The sequence below is a fragment of the Athene cunicularia genome (genome assembly GCF_003259725.1).
Source record: "Athene cunicularia isolate RWA chromosome 10 unlocalized genomic scaffold, athCun1 chr10_part1, whole genome shotgun sequence".
In the NCBI taxonomy this organism is placed as follows: domain Eukaryota; kingdom Metazoa; phylum Chordata; class Aves; order Strigiformes; family Strigidae; genus Athene; species Athene cunicularia.
Genome location: NW_020799112.1, coordinates 16316632 through 16335331, shown reverse-complemented (window position 1 = coordinate 16335331; position 18700 = coordinate 16316632). Strand labels below are relative to the sequence as shown.

The 18700-nt window shown below is 52.8% G+C and overlaps 3 protein-coding genes across 5 annotated transcripts; 2 read left to right on the top strand and 1 right to left on the bottom strand.

The window, feature by feature from the left end:
• Window positions 1-15: 15 nt before the first annotated feature.
• PEX11A (peroxisomal biogenesis factor 11 alpha) lies at window positions 16-5245 on the top strand (the record flags this gene model as incomplete). The annotated part of the gene is made up of 2 exons (XM_026856077.1): window positions 16-331; window positions 1914-5245. Coding segments are annotated over 2 exons (879 nt in total), but the record flags the coding sequence as incomplete, so codon positions are not given.
• Window positions 5246-8394: 3149 nt separating this feature from the next.
• PLIN1 (perilipin 1) lies at window positions 8395-15330 on the top strand. Of its 2 annotated transcripts, none has more exons than XM_026856172.1 (9): window positions 8395-8616; window positions 9316-9406; window positions 10790-10988; window positions 11131-11213; window positions 11551-11803; window positions 11995-12203; window positions 12746-12898; window positions 13559-13792; window positions 14285-15330. In XM_026856172.1, the coding sequence occupies exons 2-9, from the start codon at window positions 9362-9364 to the stop codon at window positions 14654-14656; spliced, it is 1548 nt and encodes a 515-aa protein (XP_026711973.1). In that variant the 5' UTR covers window positions 8395-8616; window positions 9316-9361; the 3' UTR covers window positions 14657-15330. The 2 variants fall into 2 exon arrangements, with proteins under 2 accessions (XP_026711973.1, XP_026711972.1); XM_026856171.1 differs by having other exon boundaries at window positions 8396-8616; window positions 9348-9406.
• Window positions 15331-15546: 216 nt separating this feature from the next.
• LOC113484056 (ras-related and estrogen-regulated growth inhibitor-like protein) lies at window positions 15547-18694 on the bottom strand. Of its 2 annotated transcripts, XM_026856173.1 has the most exons (4): window positions 18539-18694; window positions 18027-18080; window positions 17497-17573; window positions 15547-16948 (listed from the first exon to the last, which is right to left on the bottom strand). In XM_026856173.1, exons 1-4 carry the CDS (start codon window positions 18675-18677, stop codon window positions 16523-16525), a joined length of 696 nt encoding a protein of 231 aa, XP_026711974.1. In that variant the 5' UTR covers window positions 18678-18694; the 3' UTR covers window positions 15547-16522. The 2 variants fall into 2 exon arrangements, with proteins under 2 accessions (XP_026711974.1, XP_026711975.1); XM_026856174.1 differs by lacking the exon at window positions 18027-18080.
• Between the last annotated feature and the right edge of the window lie 6 nt (window positions 18695-18700).

Genomic DNA, 18700 nt, shown 5'->3' with positions numbered 1-18700 from the left:
GCCCCTCTCCTGCCCTGCGGCTCCCCGCTGCTCACCGCTTCGCCTGGCCTCGGCCGCCCGCCCTGCGCTTGTGCCCCTTCCCCTGGATATAACTCGCCCTGGCACCGCGAGAGGGGTGACCTTAAGCTCGGAAATAAATGCTGCCCTGCTGCTGCCGTTCCTCTGAATTGTCCTGTTTCACCTGTGTACCGTTTTCCTCATTTTTTCCATTCCAGAGCCACTCAGTACACATGCATGTTGCTTAGCTATTTAATAGAGCATAAGGCTGGTAAAGAGAAGCTGGTAATGAAACTCAAGCAGTTGGAATCTAACATGAGTTCTGGCCGGAAAAGTAAGTACCTGGTGTCTAGAGGGATAAGTCCTTCTTCACTTGCTCCTTCCAGCAAAACAGCTCCTGGCCTTGCGTTTTCTGTAGTTATATTGAGCCATAAAACGTCTTAGTACATTCACAAAATTGTCACTAGACCTTATCCCTGCCTTGGCTTGCCAGGCTAGATAGGGCCAAATAGACATTTATTACTTCCTCGGCCTCCTTTCTGATCAGGGAATCTGAATGATCACTGGCACAACTAGAGAAATAAATTAACAGTCAGCTGTAGCAGCAGAGATCAAGTTGTCATCTCAGTTCAGGGACAGACCACAGTCATGGTGCAAGGCTGGCTTACTGTGCTCTCGTTAGTCCTTACAGGTAATGGGTTGAGACAGCCTAACTTTAAAGACCATCATCCCAGTAAAAACACCTCTGGAGGACCATCCTTCAAAAGGACTTTATATATCCTAGTTTGCATATTAATTTTCTTTAGCATTTATAATAATAAATATATATATTTTTAAAACTCTAATAAATCATATACCCTTCCATACTTTTCTCATAGTCAAACCATTTACATCACTTCATGCTGTGTCACAGTTGCATCCACTATGGTTACACCGTTGCGGTGATTGTATTGCTTGCTTTTGGGTTGAACTTACGCCTGCTTATCAATTACTCAATCCTGGAACAACTTCAATATATGAGGCAAATATTCTAATTTAATATGTTACTATGGATTTGTTTTATTATTCCAGTTAGCTCCAGAGTACGGTAACTTCAAGCAGAGAAGCCAGCTGGTTTATCAGCATAGCCATAATTCTCTTGCTTCTGCTAAAAAAAATTGCTAATAGATGTCAGGCTTAAATGCAGGACTCTTGCAGTTCCAGTAAGAGTGGGTACTGCCAACACCTGTCACTGTGACAATGCAGCAGGTTATGAAAAGTATTTTACATAATACTGTATTAACATTCATGGGGCAAAACCTAATCTGTGCAGCAGATGCAATCAGGCTTGCCGTATGTTATTAGCTTGAAATGGAGTAAACTGTTCCTGTTTGCAGTGAACTGCATGTACCTCTGACAAACTCACTGCTGAGGAGGGACTTTAGGATCTCAGTGTGCTCAGCACGTGAATCACCAGAAAACTTAGAAAAGTTGTAGCTCATGGTTGCTACAGGGTAGTGCAGTAACATCTCCTGTCCAGAATTATCTGAAATCCTATGAAGTGTACAGCTGAAGATGGAGGCTCTGTTTGTGTCCCTTTTTTGCTGACACTGACGTTCAGAGCAGTTGGTGATACTGGTCCAGAGGGCACCCAGGTGCTGAGAAAGGAGCAGCAGGAGAAGGCTGCGAGTCCTGGCTATTGACAAAATCTGTGTCTGTGTCCTGGGCTGTTGCAGGACAGCACTGAGATGCTTACACCCCTTTCCTTGCTAATACTAGCTTCTCACGCTATGCGAAGAAAATGCTTAAGCATACAAATGCCCGAAAGCCTGCTAAGTTTAATAAATGTGAACAGTGAGATGTCGCGTTGTCCTGCATAGGGCTGTGTCTCTGTGGTAAAGGCCAGGCCATGCTAACCTTTGTGGGGTTTCTTGCAGTGTTCAGACTGGGCAACATGGTACATGCTTTGGTAGCAGCCAAGAGGACTACACAGCTGCCAGATGTGGTTCCTCGCTTCTGCCTTACAGCCTCCAACCTGACCCGTGCCCTCTACTTCATCTGCGATGCGGTCCTGTGGTTGAAGAGCACTGGGCTCCAACCTGACATCGATAAGATGAAGTGGCAGAACAGGGCTACCAAGTGTTACTACCTTTCACTCCTGATAAATCTAGCCAGGGACTGGTATGAGATCTCCTGGAGGCTGGAACAAGCTATACGGAAAGAAAACACAAAGGAGAATTCCTTCTGGGACAAACACAGTCAGGAACTACACCATGTGAAATGTGATGGTTTGCGCAGTTATCTCCTGCTGTTTCAGATACTGAAAAGAAATCCTCCTTTGCTGCTGGACTTGGTGAAGAATCTGTGTGATCTCTCAGGTCCTTTGGATACACTTGGCATCTACAAGACCAACCCAGGAGTGATTGGCTTATGTGGCATCCTCTCCTCCCTGGTGGGGATCTTCACATTAGCAAACCCATGTCTGAAGCTGAAACAGTAACACAAAAGGAGCTGCACAGTATACAGTGAGCCAACAGCTTTGATCCTCTGATAGATTTTTATCCTCCATATGGCACTTTCGAAATGAACATGTCTCACAGTAACCTCAAGATTAATTTTGTTCTCTAAATAAGTGAATTCTACCCTTTTTCCTTCCCTGTGTCTTTGCAGATGAGTTTGGTGCCATGACACACTCACTGATGGAGTCAACATGGGAGAAGACAGAGTAATATTTCACAAACAGAAACAGGACTGGGAACGTGGCTGCTAGACAAGGAAATATTGATGTTCCTATGTTTTAATACAGGGCTGTGAAACAGCTGCACAAACAACTGTAATAGGTATACTAATAACTAATCGTGTCTACACTGGAAGGCTGGAATTCACCAATCAAACGTTCCTACAGTCAGAATTTCTGTAGTGGGCTCAGGCAAGTTAGGAGCTGCAGTTTAAATGGCCTGACGTCAAGTGCCATCGAGTTCTGATGAGTTTGGGTTGGTGGATCCTGTTATCTGTAGGCAGCGGTGTGAATGCAGTGCGATGGTAGCTGAAGAGTGGTATGATCTGACCTTCTGATGATCTCTGTAAGGCGTACCGGTGACGCTGCACCTGTAGTCTAGTAAGTGCCAATTTGTGTCCCAGGAAATCAGCACTTTCTTCTTTTCCTTTGATAATGTGAGCCAGGGACCACTGGCCATGAACTCTGGCTTCTCAAGCAGGCCATGGCTGAGGGTTTTGGTGAAGGACAGCATGTGGGAGAAGCTTGTTTGAGTGTTGCTGATGCTGTGATTTGTAGGGAACTGGGTTTCCAAAGCTGTGAATCTGAAATCACTCACAAGCACTACATTTCCCATTACATGCACACCTTAACTCCCAAACCCCTGTGATTCCAAGTGCAAGAACTTTCCATTAATCATACTGTGATAAGGAGCTTGTGTTGCTGTTTTAATTTTACATGAAAAATTCCAATTTAATAAGGAGGTTTGCAACCAGCAGTTAAGGAGAGAAGCCTGGCTCAGAGCTCATTGAGTCAGAAAAACTGCAAGGGTGTGTTTCTAGTTGTGTAAGCTCCTGGAGGGAAGGGAATGGAGTTAGTCGTGATAATATCAGAATCCCCTGTGAGAAGAAAATCTTATTACTGGATTTGGGCATTCATGGGTTAGATTTTCCTATCGGGTCCTCCCTATTCTCTCCTGTCATGACCATAAGCTTTCTTGTGTGTTTCCTCCCTGGTTGAATGGGTTCTACCATTTGAAAACGCCTTACATTTGCCCTGCAACTGCATTATTGTTCATCACTTACCTCACTGGGAATAATTGCCCAGCAGTGTAATCTAGGTTAAAGGAGAAATGCTGTGTCCAGCTGTTTAACATGACATGCAGTCTTTGTTGTTCCTGACTTTGCAGAGTACCAGTTCTGACACCACCTGAGAAGAATTTGCACATTATATAGGAGATAAAATTATCATTTTTCTTCATCAGAGTTAGGCCTGTGTGTTCTGCTACTTTCTGGTGCAAGGAATAGTTGTTTAATATGTCAGGAGATGTGAACAGAGAGTACTCTAACCTGGACCAAGGTACTCTCTTATTATTTCTGACACTGTCTGAAAACAGAAATTAAAAGGTGTTGGTCTCCTTTATTAAAAAGTGAAGGCTGTGGAATTGAGTAGGCACGGTAAGGCAGTGTCCCAGTTTACCTTAAGTCATTGTGGTCAAGCTTGGAATTACTTCCAGTTTGAAGTGTTCGCCTGCCAATGAGGTGTTTGAAAAAAGGTTGCTGGGCAGGATAATTAAGTGTGCTTGAAGACTGAATGTGGCCTGCAGCAGTTCTTCTTTTTAATATGGAAATGAATACCATTAAAAGAACTGGCAGTTCAGACCATAATGAAGCATTACATATGGGATATGTTGTCTTCAAGGGCTTTCTCTCCCTCTTAACAATGGAATTTTTTTTTTGTTTCTTTACTCCATTAGCCTTTGAGCTTCTGGCAATGTGGAGCCCATCCCTCCCTCGGTCAGATTTGATCATTATCCCAGTGTGTAGCAACCCCTGTAAGGAATGAAGAGGAGTCTTGATGATCTGGCAGCAGAGGTTTGGCCACCTTCTGCCTACAGAATTTCATCTTCTTGCAGAAAAATGCGTTTTGAATTCCTCTTAGGGGAGCTCTTGGATAGAAAATACTTCTTTCACTCATTTGTGAATTGGTTTCTCTTTTTGTACTTCACAGGTAAAGGGAGATGGATTAATATGGTGATATAGCCACTAGCCAGCTACACCTCCCTGTGCCCTGCGGAGGGAAAAGGGTGGTTTTTTCCCTTGTGCCAGGCAAACACTGTGCAAAGCCACGAGCCAGGCTTTGATGTTTCTCCTGTAGGGATTGACGTGGATTAGAAAGTACAGAGTTAATGTGGGAGATGGGGCAATGAATTTTCAGCCTGTCTCAGCCTTACCTGTGCCATTCTGAATCATGTGAGTTGGAACATAGAGGAGTAACTCTCTTTCCTGGGTGTTAAGCACTAATACTTTGGAGGCTGGCAATTTAAGGTACCTCAATATAACGTGACTGAAGCCATAGAATCATAATCATACAGAGAAAAACTTTTTAGTGCTTTTTTTTATATCTGTTTCTAATACAGCAGTTGGAATAAGGACAGCTGTTTGAAAACAATAAACTGAGATGAGAGTGACACTGTGTCCACGTGTGTAACTTAGAAGGTGGTGTAAAGAGATGCTGAAGGAGAGAATCCTCCCTCCCATCTCTGAATTTTTCAAAGGCATGATACTGTTAAAAAGACATTGCCTATAGTTGCACCTCGGTTATAGAGCTGTCTTTTTGCACTAGCAAGGAGGCAGCCAGATTCATCAGACTAATTTACAGTCCCCATTTCAGTTGCAAACACATGAAAAAGTAACCATGTGAGTAGCAGGTAAAACTACTTACATGAAATGCCCTGAAACAAAGAGATATTTTGAGAATTGCTATCTGTTGCCCTTGGGTACCAGTGGAGAAAGCTGGAGCCTTCTGCCCAGCATGGGCACAGCTACGGTGAAAGGAATGGGTGCACCTGTATTTTAGTGTCTCATAAACGGCCTTTCATTTGGATGGGTCTTAGTGTCGTAGGGCAAATCACTGCAGCTGTTCAACAACAAATGCCTGTTTGGGGCAGGGAGTGAAGGGTAACATCTCCAGCTGAGATAGGGAGGGATGGAGCCAGAAAAACTATTAAAACCGAGCTTACTGTTAGTTCCTATCCCCTGCAGTAAGAGCCTTGTGAACTTGGAAGCTCTAAAATGTCAGTTCCTGCACAATGTATAAAGCATTGCATTCAGCAGTGTTTCAGCAAGAGTTTCCTTCTGAATTACTGGTCTCGTACACATTTTGCAATGGAAACAGTTATCAGGAGAGTTGTCTATGTGAGATGTGCAAAATAATCTTCTATTTACTTACAGACAAGGCCTTCCTAATGTTAATGCTGTGCTTGGCATGGTATTTCAAGAAATAGGTGAGCCGTTCAGGATTCCCAGGTGAGCAGCAAGAACGATCAAAGGTCTAAAAATCAAGATCTCCAGGGAGGAACCAAATGAACTGGTTCTGTAGAGGAAAGGTGACTGGGAGGGGGTGTGAGAAGTCTTCAAGTGTCTAAAAGGTTGCCTGCCAAGAGGAAGGCAATAAATCGGTCTCTAAATCCAGGCGGTAATACATTTATATTGCAGCAAAGGAGAATTAAATCGCACTTTTTCTGAACTGTAAGTAAAATAAAAGACTAAATGGATGGCCCAGGAAGGCAGTCCTTAAAAAGAAACTGGACAGACATCTGCCAGTAGTGGTTTAGAGGGTAATGATCCTGCCATAGGGCATGGAAATGAATTAGTTCCCTCTTCAGCCCCCTCCTAGACCTAAGTGTAAAGATGCCTAATAGGTCTTTGGGGATCTGGCTCATCCCTCACCATGGTCTACTAATGGGTATGGAGCAGACTGTGGAGACAAGGGTGTGAAACTGCTTCCCTGCACCCAGCTGATCCCGTGAGCTCTAAATATTGCCTGCAGAAACGCAAAGTATTTCTGGTGTGGGGTGAATCCATGGAGGGGGGTGGCATTGGTGCCCTTGCACTGTAGAGCCCGGGACTGGCACAGCCTTTGTCCCAGAGGAAGGGGAGGGGAAGAGCGAAGGTGTTAGTAGCACAAAGGCTGTGTTGTCTGTTGATCCGGACTCCAGCCAAGGCAGAGAGAAGGTTGGCATGTCCCCTGCACTTTTAGCAAGGCTAGCACGGCTGCAAAAAGTCTCAGTGCCAAGAGAGCAAACTTTAGAGCAGGCTGCTGCCCTTTGTCCCGCTGTCTGGAGAGCAGCGACTCACCCCGCCACCGAGCTGGAGGCAGCCCAGCACATTCATGTGCCTCTACACCCAGCTAGCCGGGCAGGCCTGCGAGCTCTGCAGAGCCCCTCGCTGGAAGCAAACTCCAGGCTCTTTGGGAGGTATTTTCCTCCCACTCGTGGCTTTCCCACGTCCCTGGGAAGCCTCCCACCCCCACGTACGAGCAGCGCAGGCAGGAGCAGGGAGCCACGAAGCTATGTTGGGTGCACACCTCTGTGTCCTGCACAGGGGTGCTGGGCAGCTGTGGGTGTTTAAGGACTTGGCTCTGTTGCTTGGGCCTCCACGGATGCTGAGCCGCATGCCAGGGGTCTCTCCAACTCGTGCTGGGCAGCCCAGGACACACAGCATCCTTGTGTCAGCAGCCTGCCTGCATCGCTCACCTGCACTCACCCCCTTGGTCATTGCTTTGTCCTCTCTGCACCATGTTGTCCTCGTCTCATCGGTGTGGCTCACCCTTGGTCTCCACAGTCTATAACCAAAACCTATCATAGCTCCATACAGGTGGTGTTTTCTTTCTTTTCAATCAATAGCACAAACGGATTTTTTGTGATGTGAGTCTGCAGAGTGCCTCCCGCACAACAAGGCAGGTTGGCCACGAAAGAGCAGCAGTAGTGAGAGCGCTGCCAGCAGGTCAAGGGGAGCAGTTGTTCCTCTCTGTGAGGCCACATTTGGGGAATCATGTGCTATTTGGCCCCACCAGCACAGAAGAGATCTTGACTAGAGTCCAGCAGAGGATCATTGAGAAGGTAAGACATTTCGGGGCATGGAGCACATGCTGTACCAGCACAGGCTGGAGCACAAGCTCTGCTCAAAGGTGCACAGAACAAGGATAAGAAATGGCAGGCATCAAACTGCAGCAGAGAAAATTTCAGCTGGACGTAAGGAAAAAATAGTTTACTGTGACTATGGTTAGCACAGGAACTGGGTCCCAGAGAGATGGGAATCTTATCCTTGGAGATTTTCAAGACTGAACAAGACCTTGAGCAGCCTGATCGAGCTTTGAGGGTAGCCCTACTCTGAGCAACAGTTGGACAAGGGGACCTCCAGAGATCGCTCCTAACCTGATTTTTTCTCCATTTCTGTCTACTCCAAATGCCTAGAGCTTTCCTAATGCAGTTTCTGCTCTGACCCTCAGCTAAAAGCCTCCTCACCAAAGCCCTCCATGAATTCTCTTAGAAACTGCAGACTTACTAAGCCAGATTGGTTTATGCAGTCTGTGTCCCCCTTGTCTGCCTTCTGCTCCTTATGCTTTGTAAACTTCCCTGGGGAGAAATGATGTTCTTTGTCTGCATTGCATTTCCCAACAGGATAGGATCCTGGTCCTCCACAGGTCATAACAGGGGCTACAGAAATGCAGGAAGGTTTTAATCTCTTAGGAAACCCTGCCCAACTCTTTACCTTCTCCCTGGCTGCTCATGATCTGTGGCTTTTGCGATGGCAAGGTCCAAGGGCAGCTTCTTTTCATCTTCTCTTGATGGAGTGGCATTAAACCTCGGTACATCCCGGCTATGCCGCAGCTTCTGGGCTCTGCAGGAAGACAAAGGAGGGGATTTTCTGCCGTCATCTGTTCCAAATTACGGTGGCTTTAGGGAGCTCTTTGGCCAGTTTCCACCGCAACCCGCCAGCTCCCAAACCCGCGCAACTGGGAGGTGGGGCCTCGTGGTGGTAGTGGCCAGGGCACGGTGCATCACTCTCAGAGTACTCGGGTGAAGGGACAGTGCAGCCACCACCCTCTGCTCCTGCTCTACTGGGACGGGCTGCCCCTCGGTGAGTAGCCTGTCCCCACCAGCTGCTCTGGGGACAGCTTCATTGGGACCAGGGGGGTGAGAGCAGGGATCACTCCCTCCCCCTAAATTTCCTGAATTTCATCTGCTGCTGAGAACAGGGGATCCATGCCCAGGGGGGAGCTGGAGGTGTGTTTTTAGGTGTCACCCAGACAGAGGCAGTGGAGATGGGTGTTTTGTGGTGCTTTTGCCCCCATATCAAGCTGGGGCTGCACAGGGACAAGCGCTGGCATTGTGAGCAGGAGGGAGGGGGATGCTGACCACGGCAGGGCAACTCGCTGCATCCCTACCCACAGCTCCTTTCTCTGCTCCTGTCCTGCCTTCTTACCCCTTCTCAGCCTGCACCTCTCAGCTTGGCCCTTGTGCAACATCCTGGTTGCTCTGATTTTGCTTTACAGTTCTGCCAGTGCCCTTTATCCAGCTTTGTACTGTATCTCTTCTAAACTAGATGCCTCTCAACTAATTTTTTTTCCATTTTGGGGTGTTAAGACACACTAGCAGGGGAGAGCTGTGTGGAGTCATTGGTTTTACAGCTTAACTGGTAAAAAAGTCAAGTGTTAGGCAATGCCTCATCCATTACGCCCATGGGAGGTGTGTGTCTCAGTCTAGCTCCGGGCCCTGCTATGCTTGGGGGGGTGCAGGAGTGAGTGGAGAGAGCCCAAACCCAGCCCTGCCTTCACAGCGGGGTCTGCAGCTCCCAAATTTGCTTTGCAGGTGGATGCGTCACAATGACAGCGAAGAAGAATCAGGCTCTGCAGAATGGAAGTGCCAAGGTGGGTGTGGGAAGAGGGAGAGGGGTGGGCAGAGGTGTGCCAGGGGCACCTGGTAGCACGTACTGACTCTGCCAGATGAATATGAGTCACATTTCACGCTGTCCCACATGTCCCCCTGTTATCTTTATGATGAATCTTTGCCTGCAATAATATAGGGAAAAGGATCATCATCAAAGGAAAAGGACAAAACCTTTTGCTTGTTTGAAATTAAATAGTTCAGAATCAATAAAGTGAACCCCGAGCTGACACAAGCCCTCAGTGACACCTGCCAGCAGTGCCTGTCCTTCACCTCTGTCCCACGGTGAACCCCAAACCTCCAGCAGTCGTGCTGCTGTGGATGCAGTGCTGCTCTGAACAGCTGGACCCACCTCGGGCTTTGTTAGAGGGCTGGCTCCGTGTCAAGCCAAAATTAGCACAATATAGTGTAATACGATGTAGTTTTTCTCAAACCTGCAGACTCACAGCCCAGTCATGGTCACAAGTAGGACATGAAGCCAACCTTGGCCTCTTGCCTGCTGGTGACCAGGCGAACGCTCAGCTTTTTCTTCTGCTCTGTCCCATGCAGCCCAGAGAGCTCTTGCCTCATGGCTGCTGTGGTGAGTCAGTGTTCCTCCCTTGAGGCTGCCGTGTCTCTTGGCTGTCTCACCTCACCATGTGGGCACTGGGTGACAGCAGAAGCAGAGGGTTGGAGCTTCACATTTATCCTGCTCGCTCAGCTTTGAGGGACTTACCTCCAGCTGTGCTCTGGCACTGGCAGCACACACAGGTGTTGGCTGTACTGGTTTATACTGGCATCCCATATCGCCCATGCTAGCGGAGTGTGGGGATGTGGTGCCCTGCTGCCTCAGAGAGTTCTGGTGCTCTCTTCTTACAGCAGTGGCTCCTACCAAATGTCCTCCTTGTCTGCCCTCAGGGACAGACCCGTTCCTCTCCCCTTCTCCTTTCCAGGATCTGTATCCTTTACTTGTCATAGTGGTGACAAGACAGGCAGGACAGAGGTGCCACATAGGCACTGGTCTTTACTGGTCCAAGGACAGGAGCAAGGGCTGGGTCAGACGGAAGAAGCAGCAGAGCTGGGTGGAGGATCAGAGGGCGCAGCCAGGGAGTCGGGCTTGGGAGATGGAGTGGGCATCATCACCCCTCCGACAGTGCCTGTGGTGTCCCCGCTCCTTCCGCGGCAGCAGCCAGCCCGCTTGTCCGTGGCCATGCCGTACACAGTGTAGCTGGGAGACCCTCGATGGGGTTCAAGAAATGCCCTCCTCCTCCAGCACGAGCTGAGGTCCTCTGTGGTCACTGCAACACACTGAATGCCACCGGGGTGCGGACCAAAGGGCGTTCCTCGGGGAAGGGCTGTTAGCTAACCGACGCTCATCCCGCACGCAGGAGAACGTGCTGCAGAGGGTTCTGCAGCTGCCGGTGGTGAGCTCGACCTGCGAAAGCATCCAGCGCACCTACGCCAGCACCAAGGAGGCCCACCCGCTCATGGCCTCGGTGTGTGAGGTCTACGAGCGGGGCGTGCAGGGTGCCAGTGCCTTGGCCATATGGAGTGTGGAGCCCGTGGTGCGCAGGCTGGAGCCTCAGTGTGAGTCCATCCGCCGGGGGGGACACGGCAGTGGGGAGCCCGCCAGAGCCACCCTTGGTGGGACAGCGCTGGCACTAGCACATGCCTAGCACAAGCTGGGAGCTTTTCTTACCAACCCACCCCATGCTTTTGACCAAGGCAGTTGCTGTGGCTAACAACCTGGCTTGCCGGGGCTTGGACCACCTGGAGGAGAAGATCCCTGCCCTCCAGTACCCTGTTGACAAGGTAAGTCACAGGCAGGATAGTCTAGGACCCCCCAGCCCCTCTGCAGAGCCCACAGCACATCTCCTCTGGTCTTGTTTCTGGACGGTGATGGGCTACTGGGGGAGAAACAAGACAGCACCTTCAAGCAACAGCTCCTCCAGGGGCTCCTGCAGCCCAGGGGATAGTTGGGGCGCTCCCAAATATAGGTCAACAGTGTCCTGTGTCCCATCCCTGCCAGCTACCTCCAGCCCAGGCTAGAGAGAGCTGTTATGCCCTCCTTGGGGCTGGTTACCAGCATGGCCATGGGTGGGATCTCCAAGCACACCAGCAGGGCTGTTCTCCATCTCTCTGCCTGCAGCTTGCATCTGAACTGAAGGGCACCATCTCCTCCCCGCTCCAAAGTGCCAAAAGCACCATTGGCAACTCCGTGGATAAGATCATGGAACTGGCAGCGGAGGGCTTTGAGGCCACCAAGAGCACGGTGGAAACGACAGCAAGGTACACAAGGAAGAACTCGGTGAGCCAGATGGCAGCCGCAGGAGTCGACACAGCCCTGGGAGGGCTGGAGAAGCTGATGGAGTACCTGCTGCCAGAGGAGGATGAAGAAGCAGGTAGCCTGATGTCCAGATCCCCTCTGAGGGTATCTGGTGAGGGCTGGTTGTATGTGGGGTAGCACCTCACTTGTGGGGTGCACGTGGCAGGAGGAAGCCCCTGGATTTGGGTGTAGGGCTGCCTAGGAGGGTTGTCCCACCAGGAGGTAAATCTCCCCCCCCCGGTTCTGCCTGTGCTCTTCTGCCTTTAGATCAGAAGTCCAAAGAGACATGCAGGTCAGCAGCAAAGGTGTCCCAGCAGCAGCCCAGCGCTCCCAGCACTACCAGTGCTCCCAGCACCCTGGGCCGGATCAGTGCCTTGGTTAGCACCGTCTCCCACCGCGCTTATCAGCAAACCAGCCAAAGCCTCCACCGTGCCAAAGTCAAAGGGCAGGAGCTGGCCACCTGGATCCCCATCCTGGTGAGTGCTAAAACCCACCCGCCAGGTTCCTGCTCCCCCATTCCCTCTTTTGGGCTGATTCTGCTTTTAGACGAAACATTTCAGGCTTCTTGGAGCACGTCCAAGAGCAAAGTGGTGGGTGCTGCTCTTTCCCCCGCTCAGCAGGATGACCTAGGGCCAGCAGTTCCTGCATGTTCACACACAACCTTGTACCATGTCGGTGGGACAAGTTATTTTTAGCCAGCTCCCAATGTATATTGTTGATTTATGGCCTTGCCATAACATCCTTCCTAAAGCACAAAGCCCCCGCAGAGGCCCAGAGAGGATGGGGAGAAGGAGGCACCTCTGCTCTCCCACCCAGCACTGCAGTGGGAACCCCTTCCCCGGCCTGTGCCAAAATCCCGGAGCTCCCAGCTGCCCTTTGGATTTCTTCCCATGTGCATAAATGAGCCCCTCTGCTCCCTGCTCACCCAGGGCCCCTCTGAGATCCTCAGGCTAAGCAGGATGGGGTGGATGGGACCTGCCAGCTCCCTCCAAGTGGTGGCTTTTCACTCCTCTTCCAGGGCAGCCTGGCCAAGCCGAGTGCACCTGAGGTGCCGCGGGTCCACGGTGATGGGCAGAGCACCACGGCTGGCTGGCTGAGCCGGCGGCAGAGCAAAGTGCCGGAGCAGAAGCAGGAGAAGGCGGGGAAGAAAGACAGCAACCACACCAAGGAGGTATGGCGAAAAGGGGGACATTGAGCTGGGGGTGCCCCAAAGCATCCTCCTGTCCATGGGCTGCACCAGCATGGGGGGATGTTCCCCCCATACCCTTGAGACCAGCCCTACATCCCTGCTGAACCCTCAGCTGCAGCTTGGAGGAGGCGAGGGGCTGACAGGGGTCAGTCCCAGCAGCCCCCTTCCCTGACTCCCCAAAGCTGGGGGCTGTGGGCAGCCTCTGTGTCAGGCGAGGTCACCCAGGCTTGTGTATTCAAAACTCCTTTGCTGTTGCGGGGTGTCAGCACCGAGCTGCCTATCAAGCCCCTGAACACCCCTGAAAAATCCCCGCCACGCTCCCAGCAGCAAGGGGTGGTGTGAACGGCCAGGGCTGGGAACAGTCCCCGGCGGCGGCTCACTGGGACACGGGGACGGGAAGCGGCAGGTCGGGGTCACTGCCCTTTGCTTCTGCCTGCGGAAGCACAGCCTGGGGTAGAGGGTCCCCGGGGAGCTGGGAGTGGGACAGGGAACGACCCTGCTGCAAGGGGCCACGGTGGCTTTTGCAAAGCAGCAAGCCAAAAGCACTCCTGCTTTGAGCTGCAGAGGGGATGGGGAGCCCAGGGCCACCCTGTCCTGCCCAGAGGGGCCTGGGCCAGCAGCTGAGCTGGTTTCTCTCGGCAGGCGGGCGAAGACCCCGGGCTGGTGGGCAGCGTGGCTCACAACCTGCAAAGCGCCTGCGCCTCGGGCATCTCCAGTGTGAAGAAGGTCCCAGCCGTGGCCTGGGATGCGGCAGAGGGGTTGATCCTCTTCACTCCCCGCAGGCTGTCAAAGGCCATGGAGACAGTGGATGCTCTCGGGGGGACCCTCGTCAGTGCCCCCAAGCATCTGCTGGGCACCCTGTACAGCTACGTGCCGGTGAGTTTGTCCCCAGTTAGATGCCATCCATCTCCCATTTTGGCCAATCTCCTCCCGTGAGCACCCCATAGCTCTGGGCAGTGCCAGGTTACCAGGGCAGGGAGATGGTCAGGACACCTCAGAGCACCCTCCTCCTGAGCATCCCCCGAGCTGTGACAGCGAGTCCCCCCACAGACTCAGCAGATCAACCAGTGGTGGCACCTTCACACAGTTCTTGCCCAAGCCAGGGTGAGACCACAGATTCCTGGAAAGGTGAAAGTTCAGGCTGAGGCATGTCCCCTGTCCTTTCCCCCACCCCACTGCTCCCCTTGAGCCATCTCTCCCCTGCAGCTGCCTGGGGGCTGCAGCTGCTCACTCCCCTCTGCTGGAGACCCCTCTGGGGACATAATGGCTTGTCCTGTGGTCCCCCTAGTTTGGGGGAGGCTGTGTAGCACAGGGAGAGCAGGGCTGGCAGCAGGTACAGCCTGGCCAGATGCTCATCCCACCTCTCAGCTCCGCAGGCAGTCAGTGAAGGAAGAGGAGGCAGCCAAGGCAAGCAAGCCCAGCCCGGAGACGGAGCAAACAGAGGAGGATTCCAAGCCTGCCACTCCCTCCACTGAGGAGAAATCCCAGCTGAGGAACGACTGGCGGCTGTACCGGGGCCATCACCCCCTCTCCTTCCTGGGGCTCGAGGACCCCCTCTTCCTACGGCACAACCTCTACCGCAGCCCTGCCTTCGAGCCCGAGTGCCCCCTCCCACGGAAATCCGCTTTTGCCCCTTACAACAGGCGGGTGAGCGAGGGCTCCTACCGCTTCAGCCCTGAGGCCATGTACAGCCGGGTTTACTACAGCAACCTCTACGGTCCTACCTTCAAGAAGGACTGAGCCGGTGGGGAGAACAAGCACATCCCAGCCCCCTCTCTAATCCCCCCACAGCACGCTTTGCCCGGGCCCCTGCCAGCCACTCACATGCACCCGTGTACCCGGCCAGGAGCTCAAAATGGTAAACATGTCATGGGAGGTCTTCTGGAGTGCATCAGGGCCAGGGAGGGGAATAAAGGCAGCCAAAAGCCCTGTTGGTGGCAGGAGGTGGGACCAGAAAGGTTAAGATGACGTGGAAAGAATGAGACCAGGAAAGAGAAAAAGGGACCAGCCAGGCCTTGCACTGGGCTGCCCTGGCTCCCGCTGAGCAGATATTGTGGACTTAGATGGGCTACACATTGAGAACAGCTCTGAGACAGAGCAGGGAAGAGAGCAAAGCCATCAGACATCACCATAGTAAGCCTGGTTCCCCATCCTTCCCTCCTCCATCCCCCCCTTGCAGGGCCCATCCCTGGACACAGATTGCTCCTCCATGGAGGAGCTGAGGGCTCCCCACCGACCAGCAGGACTCACGAGTTGGAAAGCCCTGGGCACCCACTCCCTGCTGACGGTGGGACGGATGGTGGGGTCAGGAAGATCGGTGAGAACAGGTGGAGCTCCTGCAGCCCCTCTCCCACGGGACTGCCTGGCTTCCCGCAACACCTTGTTGTATCCACTGCAATAATAAACCTTCCCAATCTGCCACTCTCCCCGTCTGCTCGGCTGCTTTATGAGAGCAAGCCACCAACACGAGGGAGCAGAGTGGGGCCAGACACCCAGCCTGGAGCCAAGGGAGCGGGTATGGGAAACTCATCCCTGAACTGCTGCCGCAGGGCTCATGCCCAGCACAGTACGTGTGTTCTCCCATGCCTCAAGTACAAATTCACAGCCCGAAGGAGCTGGAGGCTTCCTGCCAAAGATGATTTATTGCATTTCCAGAAGAACACAGCAGAGAAATCACTGTCTCTACTGACACACAAACTCTCTTCAACATGCTGCTTTCCCAGGCGCACAAGGGGAAGGGTTTGGGGAGAGACAGAGAAAAAAATCTCCCGGCAGCAGGAGGGTTCAGCGATGAGCCCAGCAACCCCTTTCCCCACCTCTTTTCCTCCCCAGGGACATGCAGCCTTGTGGAAGGAGCAGCTTGGGAAGGCGCACAGTGCAATTCCCCATCCTGGGAATGTGCCACGTGCCTGGTTTTTCCCAGGCAGAGCCTGTATGCCTCTTGCACAAGGGAAACGGCTGCAATTGCTGTAAGGCTGTGGGAGAGAGGACCACGAGCAGGATGGTCCAAAAGCAAGGCAGGTGGGATGGGAGGCATCAGCCCTCACCGAGGTCCTCAGGGGCTGGCTGGTGCCACTGGCTCTGGACACTCTGACACAGTGATGCACACATGGGAACTGCTAGTGGCTCCCCGGTGGCAAAGCCCCCACCTTGACAGCTCATGGGTGCTCCAGGGTTACCCAAGAGGCCCCTGACAAGCATTAAACAGGAATGAGGATCCAGGGTTTGAGCGGGGGGGACAGGGAGCCAGGCAGACGTGCAGAAGCAGCATCTCCTCCCTGCCCACCAACAGCCTGGGCAGCTCCTGCTGAAGGAGCTGGGGATGCTGCTGCTTGAAGCTGTGGCAAAATCACCTGATGGTTTCCAGTGTTGGAGGATGAAGAGAGAAAGCAAGAGGCAGCTAAAAAGCTGGTACAGCAAAGGGTAAAGACTCTACCCCATCACAGAGTCAAGAGGAAGGCACTACAGTCCTCGGCTGCGCTGGCTGGGTACGGTAGGACACCCAGACCCCAACATGAGGAGAACACACGCCATCTCCACGGGCACCAAAGCAGGAGGCTTAATCCAGCCGGACAGCACAGAAAGAAGCAACACCCACACTGTAGCTCAGAGGGAGTCTGTTCGCTTACGGGCAAACACAGCTGACATGGTCTTGACGATGCCACGGATCCCCGTACCCTTCTTCAGTGCTAGTTTGGTGTCAGGGATGCGCTCAGCCAGTCCATGGAAGACCATGAGGGCCCCGTGATAAGCCTCGGCTGCAGAGACCTCGTAGAAACCACAGTCTAAAGAGAGGGCCAGGAGCCGACCCTCCTCGCTAGACACCTCCCGTTGGTGCTGCAGGTCCCGTTTGTTGCCCACAATGACAATGGGCACCTTCTCCTGGCTCTGTCCCTCCTTGGCTGCCTTGATGAACTGGATTTTGAGGGGCAGGATGTTGAAGCTGGCACGATCACAGATGCTGTAGACTAGGACAAAGCTGTCTGCCCACTGGATTCGCTTCTCCTCCGAGGAGCCCTCCTCTGCATGCTCCTGGGGAAAGGGAAAAGGAAAGGGTGTGTTATGTAGCTCCCTCCCCCCACACCAGTCTGCTAGCACAGGGTGCAGCAACCCTGAGCCCGTCGGGACAGGGACAGCTAGCAAGTAGCAAAAGGGCAGAAAGAGAAGCACTGAGGAAGGCAGCAGAGCAGCACCCGGCAGACCTCACCAAGGGGACATGATTTGGGCTTCAACATCACAGTGCCCACCTTATCACCCAGCTGGCAAGCACTGCAGGCTGTAGGTGACAAAAGCGTGGCGACCACAGAGCGGGGCTGCCACTTAGTTACCACAGTCCTGTGCTCTATGGGGGCTGGTAATATTCATGCTTGAGCTCTAACATCCCTGACTATTTCTACCCTGCCAGCAATGCTGCTGCCCTGTGCTCTGCAGGCCAGAAGGGTTCAGTTGCCTACAGACCATCGGACACGAGAGCTTTGCACAGCTGGAGCTCCCAGCCTGTGGTTCCCCACTGGTAGCTTTTAGTAGAGGTTTTATTGTCCCGTGGGTGAAAACAGGTGACAAGAGCAGAGCCCTCTCACCTGGGAATTGGGGACGTCCCAGATGTGGAAGAGAATCTCTCGGCCATCCACGGTCAGGTTGTGGCTGTAGATGAATTCTGCCAAAAAATAAAATCATCATCTTCACGGACCCAAGAGACAGCTCCTTCAACCCAGGTCTCCTCCTCCTGGGGACAAGCCTGTCACGTCCACCCTGGGAGACTGTGCTCCACAAGGCAAGGTCCAGGGGCTCTTTTCGTACAGCCACAAGCATATGGAGCACAGTGCCCTTCCAGCTGTGAGTGCCCCAGCCTGCCTCCACCCCAGCGTTCAGTCCAGGCAGGCTAGTGCCACCAGCTGCCACCCAGCACCTTCTGCACCCCAAAGAAGCAGTTCTGGAGCAAAGAGATGGGTCACTGAACAAATACAACCATCGAGACCCCAGGAGCAGGCAAAGGTTCTGGAGAAAGTCAGGAAAGGATGGGAAGCAATGAAATCCCATGGGCAGAAGCAGGCTCGCCTCCTGACCCCAGTCCCTAACGGGAACCCCCTGGCCCTGGCCTGGCACTCACCCATGTCTCCATACTCCCCAATAAAGCGCCGGGTCAGGAAACGCACAGTCAGAGCTGCAGAGGCAAGGATAAGAATCAGAATAACCCTAAACCTGCAGGATTTTCCTTTTAAATCCAGAGCAGAGTCAGGCACCATCCCTCTGTAAACTCCCACCAGCAGGAACGACCTCTGGCTTTCTCCCAGCCACCAGCAGGTCTGCGAGAGGAGCAGAGGCACAGAGTGAACTGGAGCATCAGCAAACTGCAGCTCAGTGGAAAATACCTTCCCCAATTGCTTGCCCGCTGCCTACAAGGTTGTGCTCAGCTTCTCCAACTCAAATCACGTCTGCACCTGAAAGCTCAAGCTCAGCCCCATCTCACCAGCTTGCTGCACAGGGCTGCTCTCCAGAGCTTGTTCTCCAAACGCTGCTGCCGTTTTCAGCATTTATTTTTTTTTGGGGGGGTGGTGGAGGGAGAGAAATGGGTCTCCCTGCCTGGGAACTCCCTGCTCCCAGCTCACCATGGGTTCTTACCTGATTTCCCCACACTGCCCGCTCCCATAATGAGGACGTTTGCTTCCATCTTCAGGGCGGGGGGGCCAGGCACCTCCATGAGGGCAGGGTGGTCGGGGGTGAAGCTGGCGCTGCGGCGCAGCGGGAGCCGGAGCCCCATGCCGAGCGTGGCGGCCGTGCCCC

Bases quoted from the DNA above. Each gene is read 5' to 3' on its own strand.
- PLIN1 (XM_026856172.1), top strand. From the start codon at position 9,362: ATGACAGCGAAGAAGAATCAGGCTCTGCAGAATGGAAGTGCCAAG. The intron at 9,407-10,789 runs GTGGGTGTGGGA...TCCCGCACGCAG, and splicing joins TGCAGAATGGAAGTGCCAAG to GAGAACGTGCTGCAGAGGGT. The intron at 12,204-12,745 runs GTGAGTGCTAAA...CTCCTCTTCCAG, and splicing joins CCACCTGGATCCCCATCCTG to GGCAGCCTGGCCAAGCCGAG.
- LOC113484056 (XM_026856173.1), bottom strand. From the start codon at position 18,677: ATGGGGCTCCGGCTCCCGCTGCGCCGCAGCGCCAGCTTCACCCCCGAC. The intron at 18,081-18,538 runs GTAAGAACCCAT...TTGCCTCTGCAG, and splicing joins GGGCAGTGTGGGGAAATCAG to CTCTGACTGTGCGTTTCCTG. The intron at 16,949-17,496 runs GTGAGAGGGCTC...CCCTTTCCCCAG, and splicing joins GGGACGTCCCCAATTCCCAG to GAGCATGCAGAGGAGGGCTC.